The following is an 18001-nucleotide window of genomic DNA, read 5'->3' as shown; positions in this document are numbered from 1 at the left end:
CTCCACTGGGTTCAGTAATCCATTGCAATGACTACAAAGAACTCAAAGACAATACTCACAGTTATGGGGTCTATTTAAGGAAGTTATCAGGTTACAATTCAGAATCAGAAATACTCAGGGTACAGTTGTTTTAGTCACTTGTTGATAAATGCTCATCGGACACACCATTCCATCATAAGCTTCAGCCTGAAGGCTAGGCTCTAGCTCCATGGGGTCAACAAACCAAGCTCCCCCAATTAAGTGCACCTGGAAGCACACCATGCTTGAGACAAGCTTCATGCCCAAGTGACTCAGTTTTCTTTGCTTCATGGGTTGGGAAGTTCACTATTCTGTCTCATGCTCTGGTTCTTGGTTTTACTGCTGCTGTTCCTCTGCCATTCCTCTAATGTCCAAGCTTTCCGTCCCTGGCTCGAAGAAATTCAATGTGCAGGGATTTCAGGGTCCAAAGGATGTGTTCTACTTCTGACTTTTTCTGCTTGACAGTAGTAAGACTCCCATCCTGTCCTGCTTCTGAAATAGCGCATTTTAAACCTATGTTAGAATTTCAAGTTTTTACATTCACAATTAACTTCATTTACACCCATAGCTAAATGACGTCATCCTATCGTATCTTCTCTCAGCTTTTCTTAACTAGACCTAGCAGTGGAGAAATGTTGTTTGGTGGCAGTTCAGACTATGGCTAGAAGATAAATTAGTAATTCACTATTGAAATAGGTCTTGTGCAGCAGATCTGCCTAATGTAATAATGTTGTTTGATGTCTTGACTGCTGATTGTGGATCAAAGGAAAATAAAGTCTTTGACATTTTAAACCTTTCCACCCATTTATCATCACACTATTTATTGGTCCAGTTGTGAGGATTTTTGTTTTCTTTCATACTGAAGGCTGTGGTCTTTGATCTTAATCAGGAAGTATTTAAGTCCTCATCACTTTCAACAAGGTTGTTTCATCTGGATATTCCATCAATCTTGACGTCATGCTCTTCTTCTTCATATAATCCATTTTATCAGATTATTTGCATAGCACGCAGACGAGGTAAGTATGATGAAAGAATACAACCTTGGTATACATCTTTCCTGATTTTACACCACTCAGTATTCCCTTGTTCTGTTTGAGTGACTGCCTCTTGGTCTATGTACAGGTTCTTCATGAGCACAATCAAGTATTTTGGAATACCCATTCTTCACAATGTTTTCCATAGTTTGTATTGATGTTTGAAATGCCAACTGAAGATATTTGCAAAAAATAAATAAATAAAGCACAATTGAACATCTCTCTGGCATTATCTGCTTTCAGCCAAGATTTACCTCCTCATGCCATATCCTCTTCTAAATCCAGCTTGAGCTTCTGACAGTTTCCTATCATTGTATTGTTGTATCTGTTTTTAATTTATGATGCAAAAAAACATTGAAAGAAGATTGAAGGTATATGGTGAGTCACTGTATCAAAAAGAAATGATTCATATTCATCCATTTCAAGAGATCATGTGGTCAAGAACCAATGGTACTGAAAAAAGAAGTAAAAAATGCACTCAAGGTATTGTCAAAAAAACAATGCTCCAGAAACAGACAGAAAACAAATTGAAATTGTTCAACAAATTGATGTAGCACTGGAAGCAGTCATTCATTCATCTATGCCTAGAAATTTGGAAGACAGCTACTACAAAGCGGTGTAACTCCACAGAATGTTGAATGCTTTATTAGTATACTTGATAAAAACTCCAAAACCAGAAAAATAAATACATTAAAAATTTATATCTAGTAATGCTAAAGTAATTCTATATCAATTGCAATGAACTAAGAGTATCAAAAAGTGTTTTTACCACTATCATAAGCAGCAATTTCAAAAAGGCGTAATTACTGCCAAGTAGGTCTCTGGTAAAAGACAATATTCAGGAAAATAAAAAACAGATTGTTGTTGTTGTTACGTGTTGTTGAGTCAGTTCCAACCCCTATCGAGGAATGGCTGATGAGTTTCAACCACTGACATTGTGGTTCAGACTGACTTGGCAATCCAGCACATTAACTCACAGCACCATACCAGGGCTCAGGTAAGGCAGATTATGGAATAGCAATTAAATAGCAGAAGACTGAAGTTGTCAAAAGATCTATGAAGATACACCTGAAAAAAATCTTACACTTTTAGGGCTGGCTTTGTGTTGAATCTACCACTCGTCTGTTAGTTAGTCATACTGTGGTGTGAGTTGTTGTGATTCTGGAAGTTATGTGCTGGGTATTTAAAATACAAGTAGGGTCACACACAGTGGACACGTTTCAGATGAGCTTCTGGACGCAGACAAACTAGGAAGGAGAGATGAACTACTTCTGAATAATTAGTAATTGAAAACTTTATGAATATCAGAGAAACACTGTTAGATATATTGTTGGAAAATGAGCCCCTCAGGTTGGAAGGCACTCAAAACGTGACTGGAGAAGAGTTGCCTCCTCAAAGTACTGCTGACCATGATGACGTGAATGGAATAAAGCCCAGGGTAGTAAAGGCCGAGGGACCTTCATCTGCTGATGAGGAACAACTCAAAATGAAGAGAAACAGCTGTAACCATCCATTAATAATCAGAACATGGAATGTATGAAGTATGAATCTAGGAAAATTAGAATTTGTCAAAATGAAATGGAATGCATAAAACATCGGTATCTTAGACATTAGTGAACTGAAATGGACTAGTATTGGCTATTTTGAATCTGACAACCACATGGTTTACTATGCCGAAAATGACAAACTGAAGAGAAATGGAGTCACACTCATTGTTAGAAAGAACATATCAAGATCAGTCATGAGGTACAACACTATTATATCCATGCTCCTACAGGGAAAACCAACTAATACCACTATTATTTAAATTTATGCACCAAACTTTAAAGCCAGTGAGGATGAAATTGAAGACTTTTAACAATTTCTTTAGTCTGAAATTGATCAAACATGCAATCATGATATATTGATCATTACTGGTGATTAGAATGCAAAGGTTGGGAGCAAAAAGGAAGATCAGTAGTTGGAAAATATGACCTTGGTTATAGAAATAATGCTGGAGAATGCATGACAGTATTCCGAAAACCAATGATTTGTTAATTTCAAATACTTTCTTTAGAGAGCATAAGAGATGATTATACACATGGACCTCACCAGATGGAATACGCAAAATCAAATAGATTATATCTGCGGAAAGAGACAGTAGAAAAGCGCCATATCATCAACCCAAATAAGGCCAGGAACAGATTATGGAAGAGACCATCCACTACTAATGTGCAAATTCAGACTGAAGCTGAAGAAATTGAAGTCCACGAGAGCCAAAATATGGCCTTGAATGTATCACACATGAATTTAGAGATCATTTGAAGAACAGATTTGATATACTAAATACTAAAGACCAAAGACCAAAAGTGTTGTGGGATGGCATCAAGAACATCATATAGAAAGAAAGTAGAAAGTCATTAGAAGACAAGAAAGAAGGAAAAGATCAAAATAGATGTCAGACGAGACACCGAAACTTGCTCTCTAGCATAGAGATGCTAAAGCAAATGGAAGAAATGATGAGGTCCAAGAGCTGAAGAGAAAATTTCAAAGATCAGCTCAAGAAGATAAAGCCAAATATTACAACAAAATGTGCAAAGATCCGGAGTCAGAAAACCAAAAGGGAAGAACACGCTCAGCATTTCTCACGCTGGGGGATCTGAAGAAAAAATTCAAGCCTCGACTTTTGTTATTCAAGTATTCTTTGGGCATATTATTGAATGATGCAGAAAGCATCAGAAGAAATGGAAGGAATAAACAAAGTGACTGTACCAAAGGAAATGGTTGATATTCAACCATTTCAAGAGGTAGCATATGAGCAAGAGCGAATGACACTGAAGGAAGAAGTCTAAGCATTGAAGGAATTGGCAAAATACAAGACACCAGAAGTTGATGGAATAAAATTGAAATCTTTCAAGAAAGTGAGGCAACACTGGTGGCACTCACTCCTCTCTGCCAAGAAATTTGGAAGACAACTACCTGGTCGACTGATTGGAAGAGTTCCATATCTGTGCCCATTTCAAAGAAAGTTGACGCAGCAGAATGCGGAAATCATCCATCTCACAATATCTTTGAGCTCCTACGCGAGTAAAGTTTTACCAAAGTTGATATAGAAATGGCTGCAACCATAGTCTGACAGAGAACTTTCTGAGGTGCAAGCCAGATTCAGCAGAGAATGCAAAATAAGGGATATCATTGCTGATGCCAGATGGATCGTGGCTGAAAGTAGAGAATGCCAAAAACATGTTTACCTATGCTTTACTGACTACACAAAGGCCTTCAATTGTGAGGCTTATGACAAGCTATGGACAACATTGCGAAGTATGAGTGTTCCGGAAAACTCATGAGGAATCTGTACCTGGACCAGGAGGCAGTTGTTTGAACAGAACATGGGAACACTGAAAGGTTTAAAATTAAGAAAGATATGTGACAGGTTTGTATTCTTTCATGATACTACTCAACCTGTATGTTGAGCAAATAATCCAAGAAGCTGGGTTCTATGAAGAAAATCGTGGCATCAGGATTGGAGGAAGACTCATTAACAACCTGCGATATGCAAATGATATAACCTTGCATGCTGAAAGTGAAGAGGAGTGAAAATACTTACTGATGAAGAAAAAAAGACCACAGCCTTTGGTATGGATTGCATCTCAATGTAAAGAAAACAAAAATCCTCACCACTGGACCAATAAACAACATTCTTACCAACATAGAAAAGACTGAAGTTGTCAAGGATTTCATTCTTCTTGGATCAACACTCATGGAAGCAGGAGTCAAGAAATAAAATGATGTATTGCATTAGGCAAATGTGCTACACAAGACCTTTTGAAAGTATTAAAGAGCAAAGATGTTAGCTTGAGGACTAAAGTACCTTACCCAAGCCTAATAGGCATATGAAAGCTAGACAGTGAATAAGGAAGACCTTAGAAGAATTAATCCTTTTGTATTATGGTGTTGGAAGAGAATATTTAAAGTACCATGGGCTGCCAAAAGAACCAACAGATCTGTGTTGGAAGAAGTGCAGCCAGAGTGCTCCTTGGAGGCCAGGATTGCCAAACTTTGTCTCTCATACTTGTGACATATTGTCAGGAGGGACCAATTGCTAGAGAAGACTATCATGTTTGGTAAGGTGGAGGGTCAGAGAAAAATAAGAAGATCCCCAGCGAGATGGATTGGCCAAGTGGCAGCATCAATGGGCTCTAGCGTGACAACAATTGTGAGGTTGGCCCAGGACCGGGCAGTCTTTCATTTTGTTGTGCAAAGGGTCGCTATGAGTTGGTACCACCTAGATGGCCCTAACAACAACAATAAATAAATTATGGGAAAATTATATAAATCAACTTTCAGATCCTATTAAAAAATTGGCTATAAAAGCTAAAAATAAAAAAAATTTCATTATCAGTTTCAACTGTTCACTTGAAGTAAAACCAGAAAACCAACTGTCATCAAGTCAATTCCAATTCTGTAATCACAGACAGGTTGTTAAAGCCTGTAAATGTTAATGGGAGCATAAAGCCTCACCTTACTCAAATAGAGTAGTTGGTGGGCTTGAACTGCCAACCTTGCAATTAGAAGTCCAATGCTTATCCTACAATGCCACCAGGAATTTTACTTGTAGTAAAGGTAGTGCATTTTTATTTTTAAGAGGAAGGGAAAATCCACTGTTTGCAATGGCAGATCACTACTTCTTAATTTCCAGTGACCTTACAGATATATCCAATATCTCACAAATTCATTCCCCAATTAAAAGAACAAGCTGATATTTTCTTACACATTATATTTACGTAAATTATTCAGGGTCCTAAGAATCAGATCATAGAGCAGCACTACTCAATAATCATGACCACACAAACTAGTCTAGTCACCACCATGGGGAGAAAGTATCATAGTTCCATCACTTACAAAGTAAAGACAAAAGACAGAGGAGCAAGTGTAAATTCTGCAAGGCCATGTACTGTAAGCATTCAAGAATCAAGCTGTGCATAAACCAGGTGGAAGAAACATAAAACACTTCTTCTCCACGCTATTAAATCACATACATTCTCTTCAGTCTTTTCACCAGTTTTAGGACCTATAAGCTCAACCCCAAACTTCATCGATTATTAATAAGAGGCTCCCAGATGTGACCACCAAGGCAGGACAGCAGATTACAAACCCAACTCTGCTCCATTGGTGAGTTTTTACTAGCTCCACTGTTGCACGTTTTTACTAGGACCTCTACTTTTAACTGTGAGAAGAATTAGACATTTGCAGCAAACATTACATATAGGTAGATAGATAATCAAAGAGTACCTCCATTCAAGTCACCCAGCACCCATGATGTACCTATCAAAATGTACCTATAAACAAGTAGGTCCAGGGAAGGAAGGGCACTAGAAAAGTCAAGGCACTACTTGAGGGGCCTCACAATGCAGATCTTGTAAATGGGCTGCTAAAGGTGCTTTGTGTTCCTTTCCACCAACCTGGAGACAAACAATATCCTTCTAGTGCATACCAAACCAACTTTTTTTTAGAAAAAATAGAGGGGCGTTATCTCCATGAGTAAGGAATTCTGGTAGAGTAGTTGTTACTAGTCGGGCTGCTAACCTCAAGACCAGCAGTTCGAAATTACCAGTGGTTCCATGGGAGAAAAATGAGGCTTTCTGCTCCCATAAACATTTACAACCTTGGAAACCCTATGCAGGGTTGCTATGAGTCAGAACCGACTCCATGGCATACCATCACCACATCTCCCTGAAAGACTTTCAGAAACATGCAGTGAAAAATTAGTCAGGAACCTTTATCTCTAGCTTACCTAGAGAAGTTATATATCACCTTTATTTAGTACACATTCAGAAAACACAAATGTATAAAAATAAATTTGGTTGTTATACCTGAGAGCTTTTAAACCATTTAAGAGCTCTTAAAGCTTTTAAAACAGAAAGGCCATGTACTCTAATTAGTTAGCCAATTCACTAATGCAATCTGGTTGTACAACATGACAACTATTTATCAAGTAGTTAAACAAAAACCAGACATCACTGAAATAACATACAAATCCAAGTTCAAGGAATCTACACTTCATGTGGACCCTAAGAAACTAATACAGAGCAATCATCACCATTTCAAATGACAAGATGCTTTGAAATATTATCATAAATGAGATTCTTTGTTATTTGTTGTTGATATTGAGTGCCATCAAGTCTATTCCGACTCATAGCAACTATGTACAGGGTTTCTGAAGAGCAGCTGGTAGGTTTGAACCACCAATCTTGTGGTTCACAGTACAATACTTAACTGACAGTACCACAACAAGAGTGCACTTTGTTATTAGAACATGAAAAAAAAAAAATTTTTTTTTTTGGGGGGGAGGGGGCAGGGAAGACTCAAACTTGACTGATATCTAAAGAAAAAAAGTTGATCATTATACAGTGACCCCTTTAGTTGCTGAGACAAAAGACTGAGTGACTGAAGCATATGCATCTCCCCAAACAAAAGTCAGATACAGCCTCATCCATCAAAGTGAAGTACAAGTTTTCTTTTACTAACCCGATGCTGACTGTCAAAACCACAACATCCTAAATTTTATGTACAATTTCTCATCATTCTTTAGGCAAAAGTTTTCAATAAAACAATACCCATCCTACACTTAACACAATTCTTCTTCCACTAACTTCTTTGAGCCAAGCATCTCTATTTGTTTCTAAATCTTCAAATCTTTGTGGGTTTGTCCTGGGAGTTTACATCACACCTACTTGAACACCTACAATTCTTTTTGAACACCTACATTAACCTTTTAAATCCTTAATAAAATATGCGGTCTCATTATTAATACAGGGTAAACAATAATACGCTGAAAATTCTGTATGCTAGGGTTGATTAATTCTTTTAACCCTATTGCTTTTCATCAAAACACTAATAATAATAATTCTCTTGTTATGCTACCGCAATGAAATGGCTGAAAACTGTAACCTTACTATACATTTCAGAGAATGTTCCTGGGATTTTATTATCAAACATGAACAAAAGAAATAAGTAACCACGACACTTGCCATGTCTTAGCCTTTTCAATATCATGTCACAGAAGACTAATAGAATGTATACCAGGCAGTAATCCACCAATTCTTAGTAAAATCAAAACACTTATGAACCAAAATTGTGTCTTTCTCCTTCAATTTTTCTCACTGTTTTTTTCCATTAATAAAAATAAAGAGTAAACCATAAACTGCTTTAAACGTCATAAACATTGTTTAAAACTCCCAAACAAGTTTACTACAGGACTTTTTCATAACTGTGGATCTACTTAGTATACGTCTATATGCATGAGCACGAGCAAGCATACAACAAACACAAGAAAGAAAAGGAGCAGTTCTTAATCAGTTTGGCCCAAGTGACTCACTTACCTTGTCTCAGGATTGTAGCCTAGTATGTAGAAAAATGAATCCACCCGGGCTTTAAACTCTCTAGCAGCAAATATGTCAGAAAAGTGGGAGATGTTGCACTTCCCTCTGAAAATGAACAATAAAAAATAAATAAAAACCATTAGTAATTTCCTTAATAGCTTTGCAAATCAAACTAATATTGGCAAGATAAAGGCACAAGCAACATAAAATGGAATGCACAGTACTCTAAGAACATGGAGAATAAAGCTACAAACTCATGTTTGATTACCTATTCAGAAAACTGGGATTCTTCAAAAACAGTACAACAATTCTGATAACACTGTTTGTCATTCCATTACAGCTTCATACAACTTTACAACTTAACTTCTGTTAGCGTCCCACTTTAGTTATAAAAAAAAGTAATTATACCAGAAAGCGAAATTAGGGGCAAGACTGTGATGAAAGGATAGTAATTAACTCATTAACACCTGGTCAATTCCAACTCATAGAAACCCTGTAAAGGTTTTCTGATGCTGTCAATTTCTAAGGGAGCAGAAAGCCTTATCCTTTTTTCCTGAGGAGCAACTGACAGCTGGATGGGTTTGAACGGCCATTTTTAGGTTAGCAGTACAATGCTTAAGCAATAACACCACTAAGGTTCCTTTTATATGAATATATGGTGGTGGTGGTTATGTGCCTTCAAGATGGTTCCAACTCACAGTGACCCTGTATAGGGTTTCTGAAGCTAGAAATCATTATGGAACAGAAAGACTAAAGATTCATCTTTCTCCCTCAGAACAACTGGTATATACGAACTGCTGAGCTTGTGGTTAGCAGCCCAGCTTGTAATTCACTATGCTACATGAGCTCCAATACAGTATACAGTTTCTAAATATTTAGGGAACATTTAGTGATTTTGAGCTAAAAAACAGTATTTCCCATAGATATATTACAATAAAGAGCAGTAAGTTTCCCAGGCCCTCTGTCATTAAAACGGAAACCATGATACAGCTAACAATTTTACAGCATTATATAACTCTAAGCAGAGTTCCTAAGCATTCTGTGTAACAAATACAAATGCCAGAAGCATTATACCATGCACTTGTGACTAACACACACACACACATCAATATCTCAGGCATTAATGGACTGGTATTGGCCATTTTGAATCTGACAACCAATGGTTTACTATGCCGGGAATGGCACATTGAAAAGTAATGGTGTTCCACTCATCATCAAAAAGAACATATGCAGATTAGTCATGAGGTACAACGCTGTCTGTGATAGGATAATATCCATGTGCCTACAGGGAAGCCCAGTTAATACTACTATTATTCAAATTTATGCACCAACCACTAAAGCCAGTGGGGATGAAATAGAAGAATTCTACCAACTTCTTCAATCTGAAATTGATCAAACATACAATCAAGATGCATTGATCATTACTGGTGATTGGAATGCAAAGGTTAGGAGCAAAGAGGAAGGATCAATAGTTGGAAAATATGGCCTTGGTGATAGAAATGAGGCTGGGGATAGCATGATAGAATTCTGCAAAATCAATGATTTGTTCATTTCAAATACCTTCTTTAGACAGCATAAGAGACGAATATACACATAAATCTCACCAGATGGAATACACAGAAATCAAAATGACTACATCTGCAGAAAGAGATGATGGGAAAGCTCCATATCATCAGTCAAAACAAGGCCAGGGGCAGATTGTGGAACTGCCCATCAATTACTCATATGCAAATTCAAACTGAAGCTGAAGAAATGAATACAAGTACACGAGAGCTAAAATATGATCTTGAACATATCATACATGAATTTAGACATCATCTGAAGAACAGATTTGATATATTAAACACTAAAGACCAAAGACCAAAAGAGTTGTGGGATGACATCAAGAACATCATACAGGAAGAAAGCAAAAAGTCATTAAGAAGACAAGAAAGAAGGAAAAGGTCAAAATGGATGTCAGAAGAGACACTGAAACTTGCTCTCCAGCGTAGAGATGCTAAAGCAAATGGAAGAAATGAGGAGGTCCAAGAGCTGAACAGAAAAATTCAAAGATCAGCTCGAGAAGATAAAGCCAAATATCACAACAAAATGTGCAAAGATCTGGAATCAGAAAAACAACAAGGAAGAACACAACACGCTCAACATTTCTCAAGCTGAGAGAACTGAAGAAAAAATTCAAGCCTCGACTTTTGTTATTCAAAGATTCTCTGGGTAAATTATTGAATGATGCAGAAAGCATCAAGAGAAGATGGAAGAAATACACATAGTCACTGTACCAAAAAGAAATGGTTAACGCTCAACCGTTTCAAGAGGTAGCATAGCATCAAGAGCCAATGATACTGAAGGAGGAAATTCAAGGTGCATTGAAGGAACCGGCAAAGAACAAGGCACCAGGAATTGATGGAATAAAAATGGAAATCTTTCAAGAAATTGAGGCAGCACTGGAGGCACTCACTCATCTATGCCAAGAAATTTGGAAGATGACTATCTGGCCGAATTATTGGAAGAGATACATATTTTTGCCCATTCAAAAGAGAGGTGACCCGACAGAATGCAGAAATCATCGGACAATCTCTTTGCTATCTCATGCAAGTAAAGTATTACTAAAGGTAATACAGAAACGGCTGCAAGCAGACATTGACAGAGAAATTTCAGAGATTCAAGACGGATTCAGAAGAAGCCATGGAATGAGGGATATCACTACAGATGTCCGATGGTTCTTGGCTGAAAGCAGAGAATATCAGAAATAGTTTACCTGTGTTTTACTGACTATGCAAAGGCTTTCAATTGTGTGGATCATGACAGGCTATGGACAACATTATGAAGTATGAGTATTCTGGAACATTTAATTGTGCTCATGAGGAATCTGTACATGGATCAAGAGACAGCTGTTCGAACAGAACATGGGAACACTGAATGGTTTAAAATTAAGAAAAGTGTACAACAGGGCTGTATTCTTTCACCATACTTATTCAACCTGTATGCTGAGAATATAATCCAAGAAGCTGAGTTCTATGAAGAAAAACATGGCATCAGGATTGGAGGAAGACTCATTAACAACCTGTGATATGCAGATGATACAACCTTGCTTGCTGAAAGTGAAGAGGACTTAAAATATTTACTGATGAAGATCAAAGGGCACTGCCTTTGGTATGGTATGTAAAAAAACAAAAATCCTCACCATTGGACGAATGAACATTGTTATCAATGGAGAAAAGATTGAAGTTGTCAAGGACTTCATTTTTCTTGCATCAACTATCAACACTCAGGGAAGCAGCAGTCAAGAAACCAAACAACATATTGTATTAGGCAAATCTGCACAACACCTTTTTAAAGTGTTGAAGAGCAAAGATGTCAGCTTGAAGACTAACCCAAGCCATGGTATTTTCAATAACCTCATATGTATGTGAAAGCTGTACAGTAAGTAAGGAAGACCATAGAAAAATTGATGTCTTTGAGTTATGGTGTTGGAGGAGGATATTGAAAGTGCCATGGGCTGCCAAAAGAGCCAACAGATCTGTGTTGGAAGAAGTGCAGCCAGAGTGCTCCTTGCAGGCCAGGATGGCCAAGCTTCTTTTCTCATAATTTGGACATATTGTCAGGAGTGACCAGTTTGCTGGAGAAGGATATCATGTTTGGTAAAGTGGAGGGTCAGAGAAAAAGAGGAGGTCCCCCAACGAGATGGAATGGTCAAGTAGCAGCTTCAATGGACTCAATCATGGCAAAATATTGAGGTTTGCCTACAATCGGACAGTGTTTCGTTCTGCTGTGCATACGGCTGCTATGAGTCAGTACCGATTCAATCACACCTAACAACAGCAACAAAGGAGACAGGGTAGTTTCAAGAATTTTAGTATCCAAAGAGGTCACAACAAGTAATACTGAGTTATGTACAAGCCAAAGATTAAGAAGAGAATAGATGAAATTGGAGGATCTAAAGCTACTATTTATAGCATATGCGTAATTGTTTCCAGACTTATGATCTCCCACTGGTTGAGGAGGCTTTTCATTCATATAAAGATGTCTTGAATGTGCATACTAACATCATACACACCAGACTGTAACCAAGACATAATGAAACGAACAAGCTAAGGGGGAAAAAATGGGGCTATTTATTTAATTCCTACTAAGAAATTAAGAGCAATGCCTCCTTGCTTCATGGGCTTATGCTGAACCTAAGATGGACTCAGATTATTTCAAATTTTTAAACTAAATAGCAATGTTATTAATGATGATGAAAGTCCCTTTGTGAAGTACAGATTACAAAAAAAAAAAAAAAAAAATTAGGGCTATTGAACACTTAAAATGCAGCTGGTACAAATGAAGAGAACTGATTATTAAATTTTATCGTATCTTAATTTAAATTAATATAGTCACATGTGGCTAATGGGTACAATACTGTATAACATGGATTTGTAGACTACAAAGAGAAAAAAACAATCAAGATGCATTCAAAAGAAAATATGGACTAGTCTTTTACATTCCAGGGCCAGAATCTATCTCTCTAGTATTTAACTGGAACACAAGTGAGTTTCTGGAAAAGGAAAATAAGATAAGATCATTTTTATAGATGAACAATGCCTTCACCCTATAACTACAATCTATCCAAGGTAATTTAGTCATTAAATCACAGAAAAAGCAAATTTCTATACCAGGTAACAAAAATAATAATATGAGTGAGCCTCAAAAAGTTTGTTGAAACATTAGATAGAAAGATACTGGAATTTTTCCAGACACTTTCTGAAGCCCAAACTCTGTATACTTACTCAGTGTTGTACACCCCAAAAATAATTCTATCCATCATTGTACTAGAGGAATGTGATAAACATATTATGTTTTATTTACTCTCATTTAAACTTCAGCGATAATTCATATGAATGTCCTGTTCTTCGAACTCATAGTGATCCTGTACAGAGTTTCCAAGGTGTGGCTGGTGGGTTTGACCCATTGACCTTGTGTTTCAAAATGATCTTGTGGTTCAGTGCTTATCCTACAGCACCTCACCAGGGTACCCTAGCCCTTGTTGTTGTTGTTAAGTGCCATCGTGTCGGTTCTGACCCATAGCAACCCTGTATTGGGTTTCCGAGGAGAAGCTGGTGAGCTGCTTGCACTTCAAATTAACTTTGCACTTTAGTGCATTAACCCACAGTGCCACACCAGGACTCCACTTGTATGTGAAAGCTATTGAGTTTTTTTTGTTTTGTTTTAAAGCTATTGAGTTTTGCATGTTAATTTTATATATGCTACTTGACAGAATTATTTTATTGTTTGATGCAGTATATCATGGATCATACTGTGAACCTTTCCAGGTATACTACCTATCACCTGAAAACACAGAAAGAGACACAAGAAAAGATAAAGGAGAAGTAAAACTAAAGATACTGGCTAATATTGTTAGTACAATATGGGGAATAGTGGAGATAGTGGACACCTTTGCCTGGTTCCTGATCTATCTCAGGGGAAATACCTCAAGTGTTCCTCTATTAAATAAGATATTATCATTAGGATTTTATCTTTTGTCCTATTAAAAAGGAACCCAAAATTTGTATTTTCTTGAGGGTTAACATATCATAAATAGATAATTAAAATCATTTTGGAAAGTACTTCATTTCATTCTTTTAGCAGGGCCTTTAGGTTCTTTTTGCTTATAAACTCTAGTTTTGTTACATTATAATGTGACAAATTTTTACTTTATAACCTACAATAGTCAATTTCTGAGAATGTGCAAAGGGACTTAAGAAGACTCTGCATTCTCTATTAATAGGGTAATGAGTCCAATATATGTCTGTAAGATTAAATATGTAGGAATTAAGATAAAATTGATAAGTGCCATCTAGTCAGTTCCAACTCATTATGACCCTGTATAGGGTTTCAATGGAGTGGTTGGTGGTTCATGCCATCAACGTTGCAATTAGTAGTCCAGGACTCCAAATATGTAGGAATAAATGTAACAAGAAAAATGCATTAAAACCACAGGGGAAAAAAATTCTTAAACACATTAAAATAAATCTGAACAGGGAGGCAGGGCTCGAGGACGGACTAGGGAGAAACATGGTGCAGACCTCTGCAAACAATAACACAGAATACCAGATGAAGCAGGTTCAGGGGATGACCCCGGAACTCTGAACTACGTATACAGGAATACTTCAAGAGATCAAAGGCTTATTGCTAGTAGAATTTGTAGCAGAAGCAAGAAAGGTGGTGTTTTCTAATCTGCAGCTGCCAGAGGGTGCCAGAGTGGCCATCTTGGGTGTGACGGAGCAAGGGCAGGATTGGAGGAGTGCTCCCATTGCAGAGGTCTGACCAATCCTCGGACAAACAGGTGTCAACATTTTGTTGTTGTTCATCTGTCTTGTGATATCTGTGCACCTTCACTCTGGTGACTAGAGCAGATGTCTGAGCAAATGGACACAGCACCCACTGAGGGCTCTAATATGCATGTACACAGATCTACTTGGCATAAACCACAGCGCACAGAATCTGAGAAGGGGGAGGAGACAACAGGAATGTTTAAAATTGAACTGTCTTCCAGAACAGCTCAAGACAAAGCTGAGCTGTTTCTCACTGAGAGATAAACATCTGACAAGGTTGTGGAGCTGGAGACAGACAAGCTGAAAATTAATTCCTAAATTACATCATAAGGAGCAACAGTAACACCTTAAAATTTCTCAGGCAGCCTTGAAGACAAGAAGCTGAGAGAGTGGCATTAAAGTCATATTCATATTTTGTTACAATTTTTTTTTTAAATTACAGACTGTAGACTCCAATCTGTTTTTTTGGTCCCCTTTTACCTTTGGGGGTTCGTTCTCTCCCTACGTTACCCAAGAAGAGACAGCAATTGTGCTCATATAGCCAACCTACAATCATACCGTATAAAATCCCACCATGCAGGCAAGAGCCAATACCAGCTGCTATACACCAGACAGACAGCCAATACCTGCTAAAGTTACTCTGAGTTGAGTAATGAGAAAAGTGAAAAGGGAAGCCCATCTCCTGATCACATCCACCTGCAGGCAATCACAAAGCTTAATAACATACATTCATGTCTTTATTGTAAACACATCTAATTATTGAAGATGCCCAAGAGATAGTCAGAGATTATGGCGTATGTCCAGAAACAACATGTTGTTGTTGTTATGTGCTGTGGAGTCGATTCCGACTCACAGCAACCCTACACAGGGTTTCCAAGGCTGTAAATCTTTACGGGAGCAGACCGCCTCATCTTTCTCCCACGGAACCGCTGGTAGTTTTGAACTACTGACCTTGCGGCTTGCAGACCAATTCATAACCACTATGCTACCAGAGCTAACTGAAATAAATGAGCCGCAGGTAGAGCTACTCTTCCCAATGGAAAGAAGGCAGGCTTTGGAACTACCTAAGAAGGAATTCAAGATAATGACACTGAGGTGCATCAAAATGCTCTACAGAGCAGTTGAGAAAAATAAGGAAGAAGTCAGGAAAGTACTACAGGAACAATCCAATAAGATAGGCATAGCATTGGAAATAATTCAAAACCCACAAAAAGAGGTCTAAACAATTAATAATAAAATATTACAAATGGAAAATACACTGAAAGAGCAAAGGAGTAAAACTGAAGTGATGGATGCCAGAACCAGCGAGTTGGAAGACAAATCTCTCCATACTGCTAACATAGAAGAGCAAGCACAAACGAGAATTTAAAAAATCTACAGAAAGTCTAAGGTTCATGTGGGACAACATGAAAAGAAGTAACATGATAATCACTAAAATTCCGGAACAGGAAGAATCACAGAACACTATAGAGGAGATAGATGTAGAGCTTCTGGAAGAAACTTTCTTTAACATCCTGAAAACTGAAAAGATAAGTAAGTATTCAAGAAGTTCAACAAAACCAGGAATGATAGACAACAAAAGAAAATCACAAAGACATAATCATAATCAAGCTTTCCAAAATCAAAGATAAGGAGAGATTCATAAAAGCAGCTAGGGAAAAGAGAAGTATTACATACAAAGGCAAACAAATAAGATTAAGCTCTGATCTCTCAGCAGAAACCATGCAGGCAATAAGGCAATGGGGAAACATATATAAAACCATGAGAGATTAAAAAAAACCTGTCAACCAAGAATCATCTACCCAGCAAGGCTGTCAATCAAATATAATGGTGTAATAAAAATATTCTAGAATAAAGAGAAGCTAAGGGACTTTGTCAAAGGCAACTCAGAGCTTCAAAACATCCTAAAAAGAGTTCTTTGAACTAAGAATCAACAAGAACAGGCAACAACCAGAGATTGACATATATGTCTGCACAACCTGGAACTCAATCGACAGATGAAAGAATCCAGAACAGAGCAAAACTACAGGAACAAATTCCGAAGATCTGGGATGTCAGCCTATGATCAAAACAATTACAATGTGAAAGAAGGAAAACACATAGGAACAGAGATCCAGGTGGTGAGAAGGTTAGATAGACTGCAGGATAAAACAGAATGTTTTAAATGGAGAAAAAGTTAATATAGGGTAACCTCAAAGAAAATTTATATTTCACAATATACCAATTAAAAGCAAAAAACTAAAATAAAAATTCTTTGTTGGTTACCAGGGGTAGGAAGGAAGGGATGGTAAAGCACAGTGTAAGGGATAGACACAGTTTGGGTGTTGGAGAGAGCAATAAACAAGAAGGGTAGGGAGAACAAGATAGTAAGGAGAACACTTAAACAGGGATGTATGGGCTAAATGGACCAGAAATAAATAGTGATGTATATTCAACCTTAGAACAACAAGGCTCTGTGATACAGGGATTGAGGCACAGTCTGAATGGGTAACAGAGGAGAAATAATGTTAAAGTTGCGTGACTGTCTTATAAATATTGGTTTCCCTTGCCAACTATTGTAAAATAGTCACTTGAGTGGGATACAAAAGAATATCAGGAAACATTATTATAGAAAGCTTGTAAGCCCGTCTTCAGCCTTAATTAAACTGATCAGAATACCTAAAGGGGATCAGGAACTTGTCCACAGAAATAAGCTTCTTGCAGAGCCTTAGTGTATGGAACCTTAGAGGTAGAATCCTAAGGCCCATTATCCAGAACCTTCTGAGGTGGGACATTCCCACTTAAAAGGACCTGTAGAACAGGCATGGAGTGGCTAAAGGAACAGAGGATACTTCTTAAAAGAAATATCAGCAGGATAAATCGCAAACAAAAATAGCAGTCTGATTGGCTACTACAAGAAAAATCAAGTTATTTGCTGGAGCCAACAAGGTAAGTAATCAAGTCCCTTCAGGACAAACCACTTCTGGACACAGGGTAGACAGGGATGGGCACTTAGACATTGGCTACCTAAAATGGGTCAGGGGATAGGCTATAAATTCATGAAGTGATTTGCTTACAAGTTTTCAAGAGAGAGTTTAGTTTCAGAGTGTGTGGGGGAAAGTAGAAATCTCACTTAATAGATTTCATCTTTTCTAGTTGGGTCTGGTGAAAGGAGATGGGGATAAGATTCTTATGATTTAACAGTGAGTAATTGTTATCGTAATTAATTGATTGTCACACAACTGTAAAAGTAGAAGTTCTGTAAAAACACAAAGGGAATAGAAACAATTTTTTTTTA

The 18001-nt window shown here is 37.5% G+C and overlaps 1 protein-coding gene across 1 annotated transcript in view; it reads right to left on the bottom strand.

The window, feature by feature from the left end:
- Positions 1-18001, bottom strand: part of RERE (arginine-glutamic acid dipeptide (RE) repeats) — a 687265-nt gene that overhangs the window by 281592 nt on the left and 387672 nt on the right. The window contains exon 7 of the mRNA XM_006873098.1: positions 8414-8518. Within this exon, the coding sequence (XP_006873160.1) occupies positions 8414-8518 (105 nt within the window). The remainder of the gene's footprint in view (positions 1-8413; positions 8519-18001) is intronic.

This window comes from Chrysochloris asiatica, unplaced genomic scaffold (assembly GCF_000296735.1).
Source record: "Chrysochloris asiatica unplaced genomic scaffold, ChrAsi1.0 scaffold00223, whole genome shotgun sequence".
Classification (NCBI taxonomy): Eukaryota; Metazoa; Chordata; class Mammalia; order Afrosoricida; family Chrysochloridae; genus Chrysochloris; species Chrysochloris asiatica.
This window is presented reverse-complemented; position numbering and strand designations above follow the sequence as displayed.